The sequence below is a fragment of the Gekko japonicus genome, unplaced genomic scaffold, assembly GCF_001447785.1.
Source record: "Gekko japonicus isolate JY-2015 unplaced genomic scaffold, Gekko_japonicus_V1.1 scaffold398, whole genome shotgun sequence".
NCBI classification, from domain to species: Eukaryota; Metazoa; Chordata; class Lepidosauria; order Squamata; family Gekkonidae; genus Gekko; species Gekko japonicus.
In genome coordinates, this window is record NW_015164676.1 from 576,249 (window position 1) to 595,080 (window position 18,832).

At 53.9% G+C, this 18,832-nt stretch overlaps 2 protein-coding genes across 2 annotated transcripts in view; both read left to right on the top strand.

Moving 5' to 3' along the window:
- The window catches only part of ATP13A4 (ATPase type 13A4), an 89,350-nt gene extending 86,742 nt beyond the window's left edge, over positions 1-2,608 (top strand). The window contains 1 exon segment of the mRNA XM_015409276.1: positions 1,440-2,608. Coding sequence (XP_015264762.1) covers positions 1,440-1,673 — 234 coding nt within the window. The 3' untranslated portion in view covers positions 1,674-2,608.
- A 14,247-nt stretch (positions 2,609-16,855) lies between these two features.
- The window catches only part of LOC107108761 (probable cation-transporting ATPase 13A5), a 60,498-nt gene continuing 58,521 nt past the window's right edge, over positions 16,856-18,832 (top strand). The window contains exon 1 of the mRNA XM_015409277.1: positions 16,856-16,918. Coding sequence (XP_015264763.1) covers positions 16,856-16,918 — 63 coding nt within the window. The remainder of the gene's footprint in view (positions 16,919-18,832) is intronic.

Sequence of the window (18,832 nt, forward strand, 5' to 3'; positions counted from 1 at the left end):
GATTTAGCGATCCGCACTCCGGGGGCAACTTGGCTATTAGATATATAGATACAAAATTCTTTATGCATGTATTTCTGGATGTGTGTCACTGCAAAATAAAGAATATTGGCCACTGAGGAAGGCCCAAAGGGGCCGAAACGCGTATGGTCCTTAGGTCACAAGTTTTACCCATCAATTGGACATGTATAACTATCAGCTTTGATGCTATAAGCTTTAAGAGTCTGAGTCAGTTGAAAATTTTTTCAACTTTTTTTATTTTTGTGCACACGTGGGGACTGGCCCACGTGTGCACAAACCTCCCCCGCCCCCCCAGCTGCCCCCGGAGCGCCGATTTAGCGATCCGCACTCCGGGGGCAACTTGGCTATTAGATATATAGATACAAAATTCTTTATGCATGTATTTCTGGATGTGTGTCACTGCAAAATAAAGAATATTGGCCACTGAGGAAGGCCCAAAGGGGCCGAAACGCGTATGGTCCTTAGGTCACAAGTTTTACCCATCAATTGGACATGTATAACTATCAGCTTTGATGCTATAAGCTTTAAGAGTCTGATATTTTGACTATTTCTTTTAACCGTATGTATGTTTTAGTTTTGTGTACACTCAAATAAATATTTGCATTTTTTAATATGATTGATATGTTAGCTTGACCCTCTTAGATCGCAGCAGCTACATTTCGGGTTGCGTTTCCTTCCCGCCCCCTTTTGGTCTGGGCTTCTTTGCCTCTTCCAGGGGGCGCCGTGTTCCAGTCAGCCTCAGTGGCGGCAGCGGCTGGAGCGGATGAATCTGCAGGGGCCCATTTCAGCCGCTGAGACCGAGAGCGGAGGGAAGCTGGGTGTGCACCCAGAGGCTGCTCTGCTGCAGGCAGGGCACCACGAGGCGGGTGGAGGGGGCTGCCCAGAGGGTTTTCAAGGCCAGAGACATCCAGAGGCGGTGGGCCATGGCCTGCCTCTGCGTGGCGACCCTGGACTTCCCGGGTGGTCTCCCCTCCGAGTGCGACCCAGGCCTGACCCTGCTGAGCTTCCCAGAGGTGATGCCATCCCGCTGTCCAGGGCAGGGCAGAAGACGTCCAGAGGCGGTGGGCCCTGGCCTTCCCCTGCATAGCAGGTCCTCTGGACTTCCCGGGTGGTCTCCCCTCTGAGTCCTCCTAACCAGGGCCGATCCTGCTTAGCGCCCAAGAGCTGAGGAGACCAGGTGAGCCTGGGCCATCCAGGTGAGGGTGGTTACCATGACAGGAAACAAAAAAGGGAAAGATGGAACCCGCTCTTCAGCCTTCAGGTGAGGGGAAGCCCCCTCCTCCCCCACTGCAGCTCCCCCTGGCGCCCCGCTCCTCTCCAGTCTCCTCTGGCCTCCTCCCGTCCCCCTGGGCCTCTCTGTTCCTGGTGCTGGGCTCCTCCAGAGCTCCGGCCTCCCTCCCTTCCCGGCTTTTCTCTCCCAGAAACTGGTGGTCGAGAACCGGGCCCTGTGGCGGTGGCTGAAGAGGGTGCTCGGCTACCAGTCCTCCAGCGCGTACCAGAAGCTGAGGAGGGCCGTGGAGGAGGACCCGGCCTGGCCCCCCCTGGGCAAGAAGGACTTCTCCGACTCCGTGGCCCTCTCCGTGGGATGCCGGGAAGCCTACGCCAACCCAGTCTTCGAGAGCCACGAGGAGTCCCAGTCGGGGCTTGACCCCTAAGGCCAGGCCACCACATCCCGGCCTAACTTTCTCCTCTTACCACCAGTGGAAGGAAGGGGGACTGTGCGTGGTGACACACTGCCACGTGTGGCGTCGCCATTGGAGAACGGGACGAGACCAGGAGGGATCGGGGTTCCGAGCCCTGCTTGCCCTGAAGTTTACCGGGTGCCTAGAGCCAGCCCCTCTCTTTCTCAGCTTAGCCTACCTTACAGGGCTGTTGTGAGGATAAGTCAGAGGAGGAGGAGGGGGGGAGTCATTTATGCTGCACTGAACTTCTTGGAAGGAAGGGCAGGGTAGGAAGGTAATAAATCAGCCCCCCCCCCATGCCTCAAGTCCTGCTGCGCAGACTTGGCCTGAAGAGGGCAGCGTTTCCTTCCTGTTCCTGGCTGGAAGGGCCCGATCCAGGGCCAAGCACTGATGGTTGCTGCTTTCTGACCACTGAGCCTATGACGTCTTTCCTCTGCCGTGGCACGGGGCAGGGGGAGGACAATTAGAGGTCATTTATTTCTTGGAGAGGGGAAAACAACACACACACACCCCGAGACTGCCAGGCACTTGAAGACTGAGTCAGGTTCCTTGTTTCCCCCCCGTGTTGTATCCTTGATGCTGAGATCTGGAACACTTGCACTAAACTGCCCCTGCGAGGAGACGAGCAGTGCAGCGGACGGCATGTCTGTTGTGGAACAGGGGGGGGGGCTGAGTTCAAATCCTCCCTCCGCTAAAGAATTCGCTGGGCGACCTTTGGCCAGGCATGAACTCTCCGCATAACCTACCTCACAGGGTTGTTGTGAGGACAAAGAGGAGGGGGCATTTCTGTCAATGTGATTTCTCGAAGGAAGAGCAGCAAATGAATAGACGGATCTCTTCGGAGTCTTGCACAAAAAGAGACACTTGTATGTAAATATTTTAAACAGAATAAATGAAGAGGTCCAAAGACTCCCAAAGCAAGAGCCGTCTTGGAAACACACGGCAGCTGAACGAATCCGGCACCAATCGGGCCACGGGAAAGGGAGTGCCGGAGCAATCTGAGCGTGTCGATCTGGGGCCAAACCCAGCCCTTGCTTTGCTTTGTACCCTGGGCAACCTGTGTAGCGGTGGAGGGCAGGTGCTGTGCCACACCAGTGCCCCTCCTGAAGACGCTGCCTTCGTTCTTCAAACTGGACCAGTCCAGATCTCGAGGGCAGGGGTGGGACATGCCGGGGCCCCTGAAGGGACCACACCCTCGAGGTTAGATTACTGCAGCACACCCAGTGCGGGGGCTGCCCTGGAAGACACCAAAAACACCACCGCCTTCTCCTGGTTCGGAGCCCGGGACGACCAACGACTGCGCGTTCCGTTCCAGGGGCTGCCAGCCCTTGCCTTCGTGAGAGTTCCTCCTGAGTAATGGGAAGGTATCCTGCGCTGCTTGGCCATCCCCACCTGGCCTGGCACCAAGTCCCCTCCTCTGCCGGAGTAGAAATGAAGCTGTCGGAGCTAAGCAGCGCAGAGAAAAATCCCACGAAATCAACTTTTCCTCCTGAAGATCTGGAGAAGATCTCTTAGTGATGACTTCCTGGCTCCGCCGCAGCTGGCGAGCCCCCGGCTGCTCTCCCAGAACCTGTCGGAGCTTCTCGCTCTACCCTGACCGCCGGCGGCAGCTCTCCAGGTCCTCAGGCAGAAAAGGTCTTTCCGTCCACCCAAGAGCTCATCCCTACCCCCCCCCCCCCCCCCCCCGATGCCGGGAATGGCTGCCAGGAGCTTCTGCGTACCAAGAGAAGAAGAAGAGAAGAGATTGGATTTATACCCCGCCCTTCACTCAGAGTCTCAGAGCGGCTTACAAACTCCTTTCCCTTCCCCTCCCCACAACAGACACCCTGTGAGGTGGGTGGGGCTGAGAGAACTCTGACACAAACTGCTCTTTCAGGAACAGCTGTGCCAGAGCTTGTGACTGACCCAAGGTCACATCAGCAGGTGCAAGTGGAGGAGTGGGGAATCAAACCCGGTTCTCCCAGATTAGAGTCCGCCCACTTAACCACTACACCAAACTGGCACCAAGTGTTTGCTCCACCACCGAGACACGCCCTAGTTCCCTGAGCTTGTCTGTTGACCGGACTCCGCTAATAAGAACATGTTACTCGAGTAGTAACAGTTTGGTGTAGTGGTTAAGTGCGCAGACTCTAATCTGAGAGAACCGGGTCTGATTCCCCACTCCTCCACTTGCACCTGCTGTATGACCTTGGGCAAGCCGTAGTTCTGTCAGAGCTGTCCTTGAAAAAGAGCAGTTTCTGTCAGAGCTCTCTCGGCCCCACCTGCCTCACAGGGTGTCTGTTGTGGAGAGGAAGAAGGGAGAGGAGTTTGTAAGCCGCTCTGAGACTCCGAGTGAAGGGCGGGGTATAAATCCAATCTCTTCTTCTTCATCTTCTTCTCCTTCTTCTTCTTCTTCCTCCTCCTCCACTTGCACCTGCTGGATGACCTTGGGCAAGCCGTAGTTCTGATAACAGCAGTCCTTGAAAAAGAGCAGTTTCTGTCAGAGCTCTCTCAGCCCCACCCACCTCACAGGGGGTGTCTGTTGTGGGGAGGGGAAGGGAAAGGAGTTTGTAAGCCCCTCTGAGACTCCCTTGGGTAGTGAAGGGCCATGGGGTATGAATCCAATCTCCTCCTCCTCCTCCTCCTCTTTGGTTCTAAAGGGTTTTTTGCACTAGGGACCACCTTGTTCCCAGGTTCCATTCAGGGTTCTGGTTCTTACCGGGAAGCCCTTCCTGGCCTGGGAGGCACATCCTGAGAGCCAGCAGCATGAAAAGGGGGTTCAAATGACTGACTAGGATGACCCGGGTTTGAATCCCCACTCCTGCCATGGCAGCTTGCTGGGTGACCTTGGATCAGTCACACCCTCTCAGCCTAACCTACCTCCCAGGGTTGTTGTGAGGGGGAAAAATAGAGGAGTGGAGAAGCAGTGTTCCCTCTAAGCTGAGTTAGTGTGAGCTAGCTCACAGTTTTCTAGCCTCCGGCTCACACGTTTTTTTCTTAGCTCAGGAAGGAGGGCTCCATAGCAGACTAATTGATGGAGCAGCCCAATCGCTCAAAACTCACAGCTTTAATGCCAGGAGTAGCTCACAGGGGAGAATTTTTGCTCACAGGACTCCACAGCTTAGAGGGAGCATTGGAACGTAAGCCAGTTTGGGTCCCAACAGGGGAGAAAGGAGGGGGATAAATGAAGTCAATAAAAGTAAATGAAGTGAACACGAATGAATAGAATGAATAAAATGAAATGAGATAAAGCTCTGCCTCTCCTATGCAGGGCTGGAGGCAACTTGCTTGTTTCCCTCCCAGCCTTTCCTCTGGGCTGTCCCTTCCAGGAGAAGGATTCGGTCTCCCTCCGCTCAGGGCCCTGCCTGCTGCGGCCCCGGGCTTTGTGGGGCACTCGCCCCTCAGCTGATCTAGCAGCACTCGGCTCCCTCACTGGGGATCCGGAGGCATTTCATCTTGCCTCTTGGGCCGTTTGCACCACGTTTTGAGGTGGACCTTGTCTGAACTAGAAGGACACCACCTGGTCTTTTTGCAATCGGTCCCCCTGATGCCCAGTTTGTGTTTTGCCCTGTCTCCATGTGGGCCTGGCGGAGCAGCAACATTCCAATACTCCAGCATTGCAGAGCTGGGGCTTCCCCAGCCACGGAGCTCACTCGCCAGGCTGGCTTGTCACTCGTTTTGCTCTCGAGTAGCTGGCTGTGAATGCGAATGCTGAGCAGGCGTTGGCCCAGAGAGGCACGCTTGGTGGTGAGTCACCCGGCGGCTTGTTTGTGCTCAGGTGTGAACGAAGTCGGCCCCCGGCTGCCGAGCAGGATCATCCCCAACGTGCCTCCTCTTTCCAGCAATCCTGATGGCGCAAGGCTCCAAGACGTGGGATGTCTTGTTCCTGCCCAGCGTGGGTGGAAGGAGGAGGGCGGGTGGACGAGAGTGAAAGAGCTGAGTCAGACTTTTGGTCTGCCGGACACTTTCTGTCCGGCCGGGGCCTCCAAACCCTCAGCCGGGGGTGGGGTGGGACTCCTGCCTCGCCTGCAAGAGCTGTCCCTGGATCTCTGCTGGATAAGCAGGTGTCCCCTTACCTGATGGCTACAGCCTTGTGTGAGGGTGACATTCATGTGGGGATCGGTCACTCCAGGAGCTTTTGGCATCCCGGGGAGGGCCAGTGTGGCACGGCACACAGAGTTCTATTGATTTCCTTATATCCCGCTTTCTCCCAAAGCATGGTGCTCAATCCCACCCCCCCCCCCCCCAGGCTCATGGGGTGACCCCCGGGCCTTTCACTCTCCTAAACCCAGCTCGAAGAATTCCTGTCCCGTCTCAAGTGCGACTGAACAACGTCAAAGTTTCCTGAATGAACCAGGTGGTTTAGAGCGGTCCCAGTCTGCTCTCATGCCTGGTGACGGACGACATGTGGCTTCTGGTGCCGTCAGGCACGGGATCCTTCCGGGACTGGGGGGGGGGCGCTGTTCTGCGGTGGTTCTGGCCTTCCCTCGAGGGCACGTTTCAGAGGTCGGTGCCCGCAAGGCTCCATCTTGTCCCCCGCGCTTCTCAATGTCTTTGTCAAGCTGCCAGGAGAGGTCAGCCACAGACTGGGGCTGAGTCGCCACCAGTCTGCAGACGACACTCCACTCCATCTTGTGCTGCCCGCAGATCCCAGGGAGGCCGTGGAAACTGTGAACAGGTGCCAGCGGTGGCCGTTTGGGGTCGTGGTGAAGTCCAGGCGGACTCTCATCTGCGAGGACCGGGTTGGATGCCCCACGCCTCCTCCGCTTGCACCAGAGCCGTAGCTCTGACAAGAGCTGTCCTTGAAGAAGAGCCGTTTCTGTCAAGAGCTCTCTCAGCCCCACCCACCTCACAGGGTGTCTGTTGTGGGGAGGGGGAGGGGAAGGAGTTTGTGAGCCGCTCTGAGACTCCTTTGGGTAGTGAAGGGCCATGGGGTATAGATCCAATCTCCTCTTCTTCTTCTTCATCCCCCCCAATCAGTAAGTCCCTCTGCCCACCAGCTGATTAGGGGACCCCCCTCCCATCCCTTCCCCTCCCCACAACAGACACCCTGTGAGGGAGGTGGAGCTGACAGAGTTCTTGGCAGAAACTGCTCTTTTTTCAAGAACAGCCCTCGTCAGAACTATGGCTTGCCCAAGGTCATCCAGCAGCTGCAAGTGGAGGAAGAAGAAGAAGAGATTGGATCTATACCCCATGGCCCTTCACTATCCAAAGGAGTCTCAGAGCGGCTCAGAAACTCCTCTCCCTCCCCCTCCCCACAACAGATACCCTGTGAGGTGGGTGGGGCTGAGAGAGCTCTTGACAGAAACAGCTCTTTCTCAAGGATAGCCCTGAGAGAACTATGGCTTGCCCAAGATCATCCAGCAGCTGCATGTAGAGAAGGAGTGGGGAATCAAACCCGGTTCTCCCAAATTAGAGTCCGCGCACTTAACCACGACCCCAAACTGGATGCCTAGGCTGGTGATGCAGTGGCATAACTGGCCCAGCCCCCCCGCTACCCATAAGCCCCTCCCCCCCACCCCCGCCTGTTGTCAGGAGGGACCTGAGCACTTGAAGTCCCCATGCCAGGTGCAGCACTGTCTCATGAGAACAGTGGGCTCTCCTCATCTCCTGTCTGCCTAGCTTAAGCCAGGACCAGACACAGAGGCCATGTGGCCGTGGGGCTTCCTCCCTCCGCGGAGTGGTGCCATTTCTACAGGGTTCCAGGGGTCGCTGTTAGGCCTGCGTGCCCCAGGGCGTGGGTGGGTTTTGCCGAATAGCACCCTCTGAGTCAGGTGGGGAGAAAGGCGCCAGGCATGGGTGAGGGTTGGAGCGCCTTCTTCATGTTCGCGGGGCTCCTGATCCTGGTGGGCTGCTGCATGCACAGGAGCTGAGGAGAAGTCATGACTCCCGGCCAGGTAACTCTGTTACCCGTCTGAGAGAGGTGGGTGGCCAGACCCAACTGGCGCACTCCGAGTCCAGGTACCAAAGAGCTTACTTGGACTCCCTCACTGGACAAGGGAGCAGGGAAGGCGGGGGCTCTCTCCCGTGCAACAACCCCCCCCCATTCTGTGGCAATCTTTCAACCAAACACACCTTTTGGGGATTTGCACCACATCCTGCATCCAGTCCTGCCACCACAATTGCTTGGCCTCACTTTGGCCAACAAGCCCCACCCCCTGCTCCCAGCAGCTCTCAGTCAGAGCAAGAAGCAGCCAGGTAAGTTGCAGACCCCTCCCCTCACCCCCTGGCCCAAAACAGTCCAGTGGCACCTTTTAAGACCAAGTTTTATTCAGGTAGAAGCTCTCCCTCCTCTGTGAGGGCAGATCTGCACGTTCTCCCCCTCCCAATAGCTAGCAGTCCAAAACAGTCCAGTTGAGCCTGAGCGGTGGGTGTTGCCTCTGACACACTTCCCGTGATGTCAGGGGGCGTGGTGTATGCAAATAAGTTATGCTAATGAGTTATGTTAATGAGCTCCTGCTCTTTTTCTGCGAAATGACCCCTGAGTAATATAACTTTGTCACCTGCCCATGACGTGGCAAGCGTCTTTAAACAAATGTAAAAGCTAGCCAAGAGCACACAAAAAACCCTGTATAATTAGCAAGCTGATTTCTTTGATTTTGGCATTGCAGAGGAAGAAGGTACACTCTGCGTACCGGTTGGGGAATTTGGGGGTGGTGGTAGAGTCCAGGAAGGGTGGGGCTTGGGGAGGAGACAGACCTCCAGCTGATCTCTGCAGTCTGGAGATCAGTTGGGATTCCTCACTGGAACCTTCTTTTTTTGAAACTTATTGGATATCTTTTGAACATCGTCCCATCTCATACTCTTGCAACAGGTAATGATAGCTTAGAAGAAAGAAATATGTCAAAAGTGAAGCCTTGGGTAAAAAAAGAAATAAATGTCAGAGGGCACACGAAACGTCTGCATGGGTGTCTTCTTTCTAGTAGGGCAGGTTCCAGGTGTTCCTGGGGCTTGGGCAATGGAGTGCAACTGAGTCACCTTTCCCCTTTGGTCTAGCCCCTCCCTCCCTCCCTCCCTCCCTTCCCCACTCTCCTTCCCATTGCAGTCTGCATATCCTGGGTGGAGAGAAATCATACAACATTGTGCTTTCTTGGGTACCTTGCATTACTTTTCTGTAAAACCAGAAAGAAGAAAATATGCCTTCTGTCATTTTATACGGAGTGCTATTCACATACAATTGGCACTATTTGTATAAAAGAAGAGAAGAAGAAGGAGAGAAGAAGAGGAGATTGGATTTATGCCCCACCCTTCATGCGGAGGCTCACAAACTCCTTTCCCTTCCCCTCCCCACAACAGACACCCCCTGGGAGGTGGGTGGGGCTGAGACAGTTCCGAGGACTGCCCTTTCAAGAACAGCTCTTGTCAGAACAATGGTTTGCCCAAGGTCATCCAGCCAGGTGCAAGTGGAGGAGGAGTGGGGAATCAAAGCCGGTTCTCCCAGGTTAGAGTCCACGCACTTAACCACTACACCGAGCCATACAAATATTGTTCCGGAGGAAACTTGGTCTCAGGGTCCACAGAAAAGTTTCTTCAATCTCTTTATCCGAAGTGAGGAGCTCAATTCACGTCCATCCAGAATGTTTAAGCGGCTGAAGCATTCCTGCATACTGAAGCTTTTCATTTGGAACCAGCCAGTAGAAATAAAGGGATGTGATTTTATCACTCGGCACTGGATCAAAGGAGCCATAACTTAGCTAATACAAGAAAGAAACTTATTTTTAATACTGAGAAATGAATCGCTCCAGTAAAGCAGGAGTTATGTCTTTGATGCAACAAATAGCACAGTTGTTAGACTCCTGAGGCAATCAGTTCCCAACAATGTTCATTCAGAGAAGTGGTGTTTATTGAGACAGAAGTGCTACAGGTATCATAACTGTTTCGTGTTAGAACTAAAGAGAAAGCGCGAAAAGGACATAGATATACATAACTCAAAGGGGTCCCTTGATGGGCCCAGCCAATCAGGTAGAAGCCCGCTAAAGTAATGGGTAACATTTCCCAGGAGAAAGACTACACCAGGCACTCAAGGTCATATAGCAGAGAAGACAGATAATAAATCCAGTGTAGGCACAGCAGAAACGAAACATCATTCCAAAGCATCCCCCTCCCCATCTACATGACAGCCAGGCAGGAGGCCTAGCTGACATTTTGCCCCCCCCCCCAAGATCTCACCCACCAGGCTTAGAAGGATACAGTTTGTGAAATGCACACACAAGTTTAGAAGAAGAAGAGATTGGATTTCTACCCCGCCCTTCACTACCCAAAGGTGTCTCAGAGCGGCTGACAAACTCCTTTCCTCTCTCCCCCCCACAACAGAAACCCTGCGAGGTAGGTGGGGCTGAGAGAGCTCTGACAGAAACTGGCTCTTTTTCAAGAACACCTCTGACAGAACTATGGCGGAGCTCTTTCCAGAACCTAGAAACAAGTTGGGCCCCTCTGTCAGATATTATTTTACTAGGAATTGAATGCGGTCTCACTATATGATGCATGGACAGCTTAGCTAGTGCTTTGGCGGTGGGTAGCTGTTTACAAGGGATGAGATGTGCCTGCTTGAAAAAGAGATCCTCCACCACCCAGATCAGAGTATGTCCTTTACTAGGGGGTAGGTCCGTAATAAAATCCATAGATATGACCTTCCCGGGGGCAACTAGGAGTCTTCAGGGGCCATAAGGGGCCAGTCTCTGTTTTCCCATCAAACAAGTTTGGCACGACCCCACATATTGAGAAATGTCAGTCCGCATGTGCAGCCACCAAAACTGCTGTCGGAGGAGGTGCAAAATCTTTTGAAAACCAAAAGCTTGGATTTGTGCCCAAAGTGCAAAACCTCACCCTGCAGGGCAATGGAGACATACAATTTGTCCCCCCCCCCCAAGACCAGCAGCCATTGGGGTTTTGCTGGAGAGTGGAGTCCTTGCCAAGTTCTTTGGTATCTGCATCAGTGAAAGCGTCTTTGAATTTAGCAATCCATGGATCCCCCTCCCCTCCTGTTTCAGTCTTAGGGCAGCTGCCTGTTGTCACTGCGCTGCCCACTTGGGAGGGGGTGAACATGGAGTCCACTACCTCCTCCTCCCTCTGACTGGCATGCTGAGGGAGGCAGGACATCATGTCATCAAGGAAACTGGAATTCCCAGGGAGGTGGAGAAGGGTGAAATGAAACTTAGAGAAGAACTCCACCCATCGGAGTTGTTTAGCATTCAGATTTCGAGGAGTGCATAACGCCTCTAAGTTTTTGTTGTCTGTCCATACCTCAAACTACCCTTGCCCCCTCCAACCAATGCTGCCAAGTGGTCAGGGCCAACTTGATGGCTGCTGCCTCCTTATCCCAAACCACCCAGTTGCGCTCAGTAAAATTGAACTTCTCAGACACATAAGCCAGGGGGTGGAGTTTCCCATCGTCTCCCTTCTGCAGGATGCCCCCCCCCCCCGCAACATCCAAAGTGTCCACCTGGACCACAAACAGTTTATTGTAATCGGGGTGATGTAAAATGGGTTCAAAGGTAAACAAGTCTTTGAACCTATCAAAGGACTGTTGGCACTCCGGGGTCCAGTTCAGCTTGGCACTGAGCCTAGTACTCTCCGGCCCCCTCCCTTTAGTCTTTAATAAATCCATCAGGGGCAAGCTCACGTGAGCAAAGTTGGGGATGAAGGGCTGATAGAAATTTGCAAACCCTAAGAAGGACTGGGGCTGCCTTTGGGTGCGGGGGGCCTCCCAACCCAACACGTCTGTCACCTTATGTGGGACAAGGATGGGGACAGGAACCAGAGTTCATTTGGTCTGCCTTCACCCACTGCTTGCTACCCTCTGTCTTCCCGGTCCCAGTGGGCACCAGCCGTTGCTGCTTGGCGCCCATCTGCAGGACAGAGTAAATGGTTTTGATAGTCATTCCCTTTCCCTAGGGAATCCTGGGAACTGTAGTTGTCTGAGAGGGGGCAAGAGCTATCTAGATCTGCTGCACTCTTGCCAGACGTCAGTTCCCAGAATTCTGTGGGACAAACCAAGACATGAGTCTCCCTTTCCTCAGGTTAAACTCATAACAGCCCCGCAGGGTAGGTTACACCGATTTCCTCGGCCAGGGTAGTAGCTAGAGTGGGGGTTCCTTATGGGCGATTTTGTACTTTTGAGGAAGGGTCATTGTGGTGTATTCAATCTGACCCATGTATGTATGTGAACACAGTCACTGAATCACCATGTCAAGCTTCATCCTGGGCTAGGATCCTAATCCCTCAAATGTAATTGGTAGCCCAGAAAGAGCCGACCAATCACCAACAGCCAGTTCCAAGAGCGAGAACTATTGTGATTGGACTTTATCCCTGCAACCTCATAGGTTGATATTTGTATAGTAGGCGTGGCTACATTAGCCGGGAGAGTTTAAAAGCGGAACATCTTCAAGGCTAAAGCTGTTCTGGCTATTCATGTTGATCTGTTTGGAGTTGAGTTACGAGTTGCTGAATAAAACTGATCTTTTGCTGAAATCACTCTCTGACTCTTTGTTAAGTAACCGACTTAACAGTCATGGAAACCACCACGAAATGGCCAGCGTGGGAGGAAGGGTGAAGACTTCGTCCAAGGCCTGCTTGAGAGCGGCCAAGCACACGGTGTGCTCTGTCATCACGTGACAGAGAGGCTCCAACCAGAATTCCCCACTGTGAACTTGAGTATATTTTCTTGGCTTCATGACACAGTCTGCATTCCAGAGCCAAGCGCTATATTTGCAGCAAAGACCGGAATATCTGTCTGTAAGGAGCAGTCTGGTCACCGTTGGTCCCAGTATCACTGTCTGCTCATGGGGACTGCATTCTTGAGCGGAACGAAGCAGAGTCCAAGCGGTGCTGCCGTGTGACTGAACGGTGTTTCTTTTTCCTACGAAAAGGTTTAAAAAAGCCCCAACTGATGTGAAGAATACTTGAAGTTACTTGAAGAATACTTGAATGAGAATACTCTGGAGAAGTGGGTAGTTGCAAACAGGATGCAATTCAACGCAGGTAAATGCACAGTATTACATCTGGGCCACCAAAATGTCAAGCACAAATACTGGATGGGGGATATGTTTCTGGGGAGTAGTGTATGCGAAAGAGACCTTGGGGTAAGGGTGGACTGCAAACTGAATATGAACAGTCAGTGTGATGCGGTAGCAAAAAAGGCCAATTCAGTCTTGGGGTGTATTAAAAGGGCCATAGCATCAAAATCGCAGGAGGTCATATAGCCCCTCTGTATAGACTGCCTTGGTCAGGCCGCACCTGGAGCCCTCCTGTGTGCAGTTCTGGAGGCCTCCCTTCAAAAAGGATGTGGGCAAAACCGAGAGGGTGCAGAAGAGAGCGACGAGGAGGATCAGGGGTCTGGAGACCGATCCCTACGAGGAAAGGCCTTGAGGGCCCTGGGAATGTTGAGTTTGGAGAAGAGGGAGACTGAGGGGGGACATGATTGCTCTCTTTAAATATTTGAGAGGCTGTCATTTGGAGGAGGGCAAGGAGCCGTTCCAGTCGGCAGCAGAGGACAGGACCCGAAGCAAAGGGTTTAAATTACATACAGAAGGTATCGGCTGGATATTAGGGAAAACTTTTTCACGGTCAGGGTGGTTCACAGGTGGAATCAGCTGCTTAAAGGGAGGTGGCGAGCCCCCCTTCACTGGCAGCTTTCAAGAAGAGGCTGGGCGAATATTTGTCAGGGATGCTCTAGGCTGGTCCTGCACTGGGCAGGGGGTTGGTCTAGATGGTCTCTGTAGGACCCTTCCCACTCTCTATGATTCTAAGCTCCCATCCATCCATAATCAATATTATCCTTTTTATTGCTGTATCACAACACCCCCCCCCCCCGTTGGAGAAGATGTTACAAATGAGCATCTCTCCTTTGGGTGGGTAAAAGTCTGCCAGCAGGTACAGGGGTCACTGGGCACAGGTCTTACGCAGGAGGCCTTAGCCCAAACTGTGGGGCCTCCCCCCAGAGGGCATTTTCTGTGATTCTCACAACCAGCATCTTGCTCTATGGTCTGGGGGGGGGGGAGAAAGTACGAATGTGCTGGGAGTACCTCACGGCCAGCTGTGCTTTGCCCGGGACAAGCCGTGGGGTCACCTGCTCTTGGAGATTGTGGGCTGTGAACACAGACCCATGACCGGGAGGACAGCCAGGGAGGTCGCCATACCCAAGACTGAGTCAGATGAGTGGACCTCGCAAGCTTTTGTTCTCACAAAGAGCAGAAAGTTACTGTTAAGCATTGGGACTGAATCATCCCTGACTGAATCATCCCAGAGACTGGCTGAGCTTGGAGCACAAGAACAATAGCCGACCAGGACTCTGGAAGAAACCGATCAAGTAATAATGTTAGTGGCTGTAGATTTCCCGAGTTGTGCGGCCGTGGTCTGGGCATTGTAGAACCTGACGTTTCGCCAGCAGCTGTGACTGGCATCCTCAGAGGCATAACACAGAAAGATGGAAGACTCTCTGTGTCAAGGTGAGAAGAAGAAAAATGGTAGGGAGGTAATTTATATCTACTCAGGAAGGTGGGGTTCGGCTGAGTCATTATCTTGTAGGAGTTCCCCAGGCTGTGAACATGCTAATGGAGGAGCTTTCCTGAGGAGGTTCTTTTGTATATGGATTGTTTTCTGAGGTTTCCTGTTTCCTGAGGAGGTTCTTTTGTATGTTGATTGGCTGTTGAATTTCTGATCTTACCTGTAGTGCTATTGTCAGATGTAGGGCCTTTTGTGTTTTTCAGGACAGGAAACCACGCCCTATTTATTTTTAAACTCTCTTCTTTCCTGTTGAAATTGTGATTATGTTTATGAATTTCAATGGCTTCTCTGTGTAATCTGACATGGTAATTGGAAGTGTTGTCCAAGCAGTAATGTTTTGTAAATAGCCTGTCACAGGGAGTGTGTGTGTGGGGTGGGGTGGGGTGGGGTGGGGTGTTTTGCATGCATATAAGCAGGGCTCCGGCCCTGCTAGAGTTGTCTTAGAGTTAAGCTGAAATCACTAATAAACTATGAGCTGATTACTATACGCGTCTGGAACCCAGGATATTTCAGTCACGTAGAGAAACAGCAGGCCAGTAGAGTTGCCAACCTCCGGAAGAAGAAGCCCTTGGTTTTTATGCCCTGCTTTTCTCTACCCTGAGGAGTCTCCAAGTGGCTTACGAACACTTTCCCTTCACCACCCCACAACAGGCACCTTGTGACTGGGCAGGTGGGGCCGAGAGAGATCTGAGAGAACCGTGGCTTGCCCAAGGTCACCCAGCAGACTTTGTGTGGAGGAGGAGGCGGCGGCCTGGGGAATCAAACCCGGCCAGTTTGGATTTCCACATCCCGGACTTTCCCTAACGTCTGTTTTGCCAGTCGTTTCCCCTGCCTGGTAATCCAAAGCGGCTGTCCTGGAAGAGCCGGCTGGGTTCATGCCACACCTGCGGGATCAAGTCACAGTGGAAGCCGCCGTGCTCGGGGAGCAGCACTCCAGCTTCCGAAACACAAGGTGTGCCCATCGGCAGGGAGAGGCTTGGAGAGAGGCCAGTTCTGGAAGGAGAAGAAGAAGAAGAAGAAGAAGAAGAAGAAGAAGAAGGGGCAGATGATCAGTAGCCCTCGTTTCGCCAAAACCTGAATGCATTGCAAAGAAGGGGCCTGCACACGTGTGTGTGTGTGTGTGTGCGTGGGGGTCTTTGCCTTTAGCAGAGGGGCTGGAAGGACCCCCCCCTTCCAAGGTGTTGGTGCAGCATCCGCTGGAAGGACACTTTCTGGTGAAGAATCCCGGTGCCCCAGCAGTGACTTCAATGCAAAGAGGAGGGGGATCTACCAAGTTGGAAACCAGGCTGGGAAGGGGATCCACTGGCTCTCCTGGGGCTTCTCCGCGCACTCTCTGGATCCCCTGGAGAATTCCTGGCCCAAGACTGTGAGCCCGAGCCTCAGTGTCCACTCAGTGTGGCTGTGAAGACTGACCAACGTTGACAAGAGCCATGCAGTGGCCGAGGGATGAAAGGCGGCCCCCAGCATGAAGAGGGTCTGCCAGGGAGGGGACGGCTGGCCAATCCCCCCCCTTCTTACTCCTGCATTCATTCCAGGTGAGCATCAGAGGTCAGGCAATGGGGCTGTTCCTGGTGCAGTTGCCTGCTGGGGTTGGGGGCCCTGAGACTGTGTCTCCCCACCTTCTGTGACCCAGACCTGCACGGCCTGTGTCCCTTCCCCGCCCCCTAGCTGGATACAGCCCACAAGCCATGAACTGTGCCCCATCAGATGCACAACAGCCCCCCCCCAGTATCTGCAGTAGCAAAACAGAGAGGTTGATGGAGGAGGAGGAGGAGGAGATTGGATTTATCCCCCACCCTTCACTACCCAAAGGAGTCTCAAAGCAGCTCACAATCTCCTCTCCCTCCCCCCAACAGACACCCCCTGTGAGGTGGGTGGGGCTGAGAGAGCTCTTGACAGAAACTGCTCTTTTTCGAGAACAGCTCTTCATCAGAACTACGGCTTGCCCAAGGTCATCCAGCAGGTGCAAGTGGAGGAGTGGGGAACCAAACCTGGCTCTCCCAGATTAGAGTCCGCCCACTTAACCACTACACCAAACTGGCTGTGGGGGGGAGGGTTCTGGCCTCAGCCACGTCCAGCCACGTCCTTGGGTTCTGATGCCTTCCTGGTCTCCAGAGGGCCCACTGCCACCGGAGACGGTGGGAAGGGACTCTTCCCCCAGTGCCTGTGAACCCTGGAGAGGGCACTCAAGAAAGACCCACTGCTTTTTCTTTGTTCAAAATCCCCCCCAACACACACACATGTGGAAAACAAAGCATGCGCCTTGAAGCTGTACCGGGCTCAACAGGTGATGCATCCCACATTCCAGCCGTCTCCCTCCTGGCATTTCAGGCTCCTGTGCAGGTCTTGGGGAGAGGAGGGGTGTCTGCAAATCTCCCCACCACCACCACCATCTGTGCTCGCTGCAGCAGTCCCTGATCCGGACGGCTCTAGGGTGACTCCAACCAGGAAGGGAGCGCAAAGAGGGACTTGCATAAGTGAGCCAAAGAGGCTCGACAGGTTCCTGCCACTCTGGCTTTCACAAGGAGGAGGCAGGTGCACGCTCCGCAGCTCTTAAAGGCAGCCGGCACCGCATGGGGGAAGGAAGGTTGTCTCCTGGCCCGAGTTCGAGTCACACGCAGCAGTGGCCTGTCTGCTCATCCCTCCGAGAGCGAGCGCATCTGCCAGGCTGGATGGAGACAAAGCTCCAGGCGAACCACCGTGCCCTGCTCAACGAGGGAAAGGAGGATGAGACGGTAAGTTAGCTCCTGCCCCCCCCCCCCGGGGTGAGGCTTCTGGCTGGGGATTAGCTGCAGGGAGCAGGTGCCGGAGAGCTAAGGAGGAAGGACCGGGCCAGGGCAGTGCCAGGAGCCGGCAGGGTCAGGGAACAGTTGCTGCCCGTGCTTTGGGTGAGCATCTGGAAACATCTGGAAACTACATCTGGGTAACGAAAATGAGGACCACGCATATTAGATAGGGGATACACTTCTGAGTAGCAGTGTATGTGAACAGGATCTTGGGGTACGGGTGGACCGAAAGTTAAATTTGAGCAGCCAGTGTGATGTGGCGACACAAAAGGCTAATGCAGTCTTGGGGTGTGTCAACGGAGGCATAACATCCAAATCGCGAGATGTCAGGGTCCCACTGTACCCTGCATTGGAAGCTGCAGCTAGTGCAGAATGGAGCGGCGAGGCTGCTGTTGTGTCGTCCTGTGCGGGAACACACCCAGCCCGCCCTAAAAGACCTGCACTGGCTGCCTATAGCATACCGGATCCGGTTCAAGGTGCTGGTTGTGACCTTTACAGCCCTATATGGCCAGGGACCTGCACACCTGAAGGACCGCCTTTCCCCACATGCTCCCCAGAGAGCACTGCGATCGGGGACCCAGAACCAGCTGGCCCTCCCTAACGTCAAGGAGGACAGGCTTGCATCAAGAAGGGCCAGGGCTTTCTCGGTGGCGGCTCCATTCTGGTGGAATGAGCTCCCAGAGGAGATCAGGGCCCTGCGGGACCTTTCACAGTTCCGCACGAACTGTGAAACGGAGCTCTTCCGCCAGGCTTTTGGCGTCGCCACCACCACCGACATCTGACAGTTCTTGGAGAGCGAGCCCCCCCCCCCGGCCCCCCCAAATATACCCTCCCTGACCCGAGTGCTTGGGACACCTGTGGCAGATTCTGATGCTGACTGTGCCCTGAGGAGTTAATGCTTGCACTTTATTAAGTTGTATAGTTATGGTTTTAAATTTATGTTTGATTGGGTTTTATTATTTATTGTACTGTTTTATATTGTTGTAAGCCGCCCTGAGCCGGCCTTGCTGGGAGGGCGGGGTAGAAATCGAATGGATAGATAAATGAATAAATAAGGGTTGTGCCACAGTGGAATCGGCTGCCTGGGGAGTTGGTGAGCTCCCCCTCCCTGGCAGTCTTCAAGCAGAGTCTGGACAAACCCTTGTCAGGGATGCTGTAGGCTGATCCTGCACTGAGCAGGAGGGGTTGGACTAGATGGCCTCTAGGGACCCTTCCAGCGCTGTGTGATTCTAGGATTCTATCTGGCCGGCGACACTAAGCAGCTCTCCCCCAGCCTAGCCATTTGTCGCTGTAGCCCTCAAGGGCTCGCCTTGTCCTCTGCGTGGGAAGGATGCAGCCGGGTCCTTTCTCCCCTGGGGCCTGACCCGCCTTTTTGCCCCTCTTCATCTGCCATCTGTGGTCACCCTTCATCCAGCCCTTCCGCGGCGGCTAAGAGAAAGTGGCTGGGGAGTTATGGCTGAACCTGGACCGCTTCCTCCGTGCGGAAACCCCGGACCAGGTCAGTCCTGCACGTGGGTCCCCACCAAGGCGCCCTCTAAGCGGTGGAGTCTTGTGAGCTGGAATTCTACTTTGTGAACGACTGGCATGAAAGTTGTGAGCGAGCGATCTGGCTGCTGCCTAAATCAATTTGCTCTTCTGGAGCCATCCTTCCTGAGCGAAGACAAAAATGTGTGAGCCGGAGGCTAAACAGCCTTGAGTTGGCTCACGCTAACTCAGCTTAGAGGGAACACAGGTCCTCACAGCAGGGGTGATTTGAACCCGTCTTCGGTTTCTTCAGGCAGCCCTCGAACTGCACAAATCAGCACGAATGCACATCCCACAATTGTCCAGTTCTGAACACTTTAGTATAGGCTGGGGCGGGGG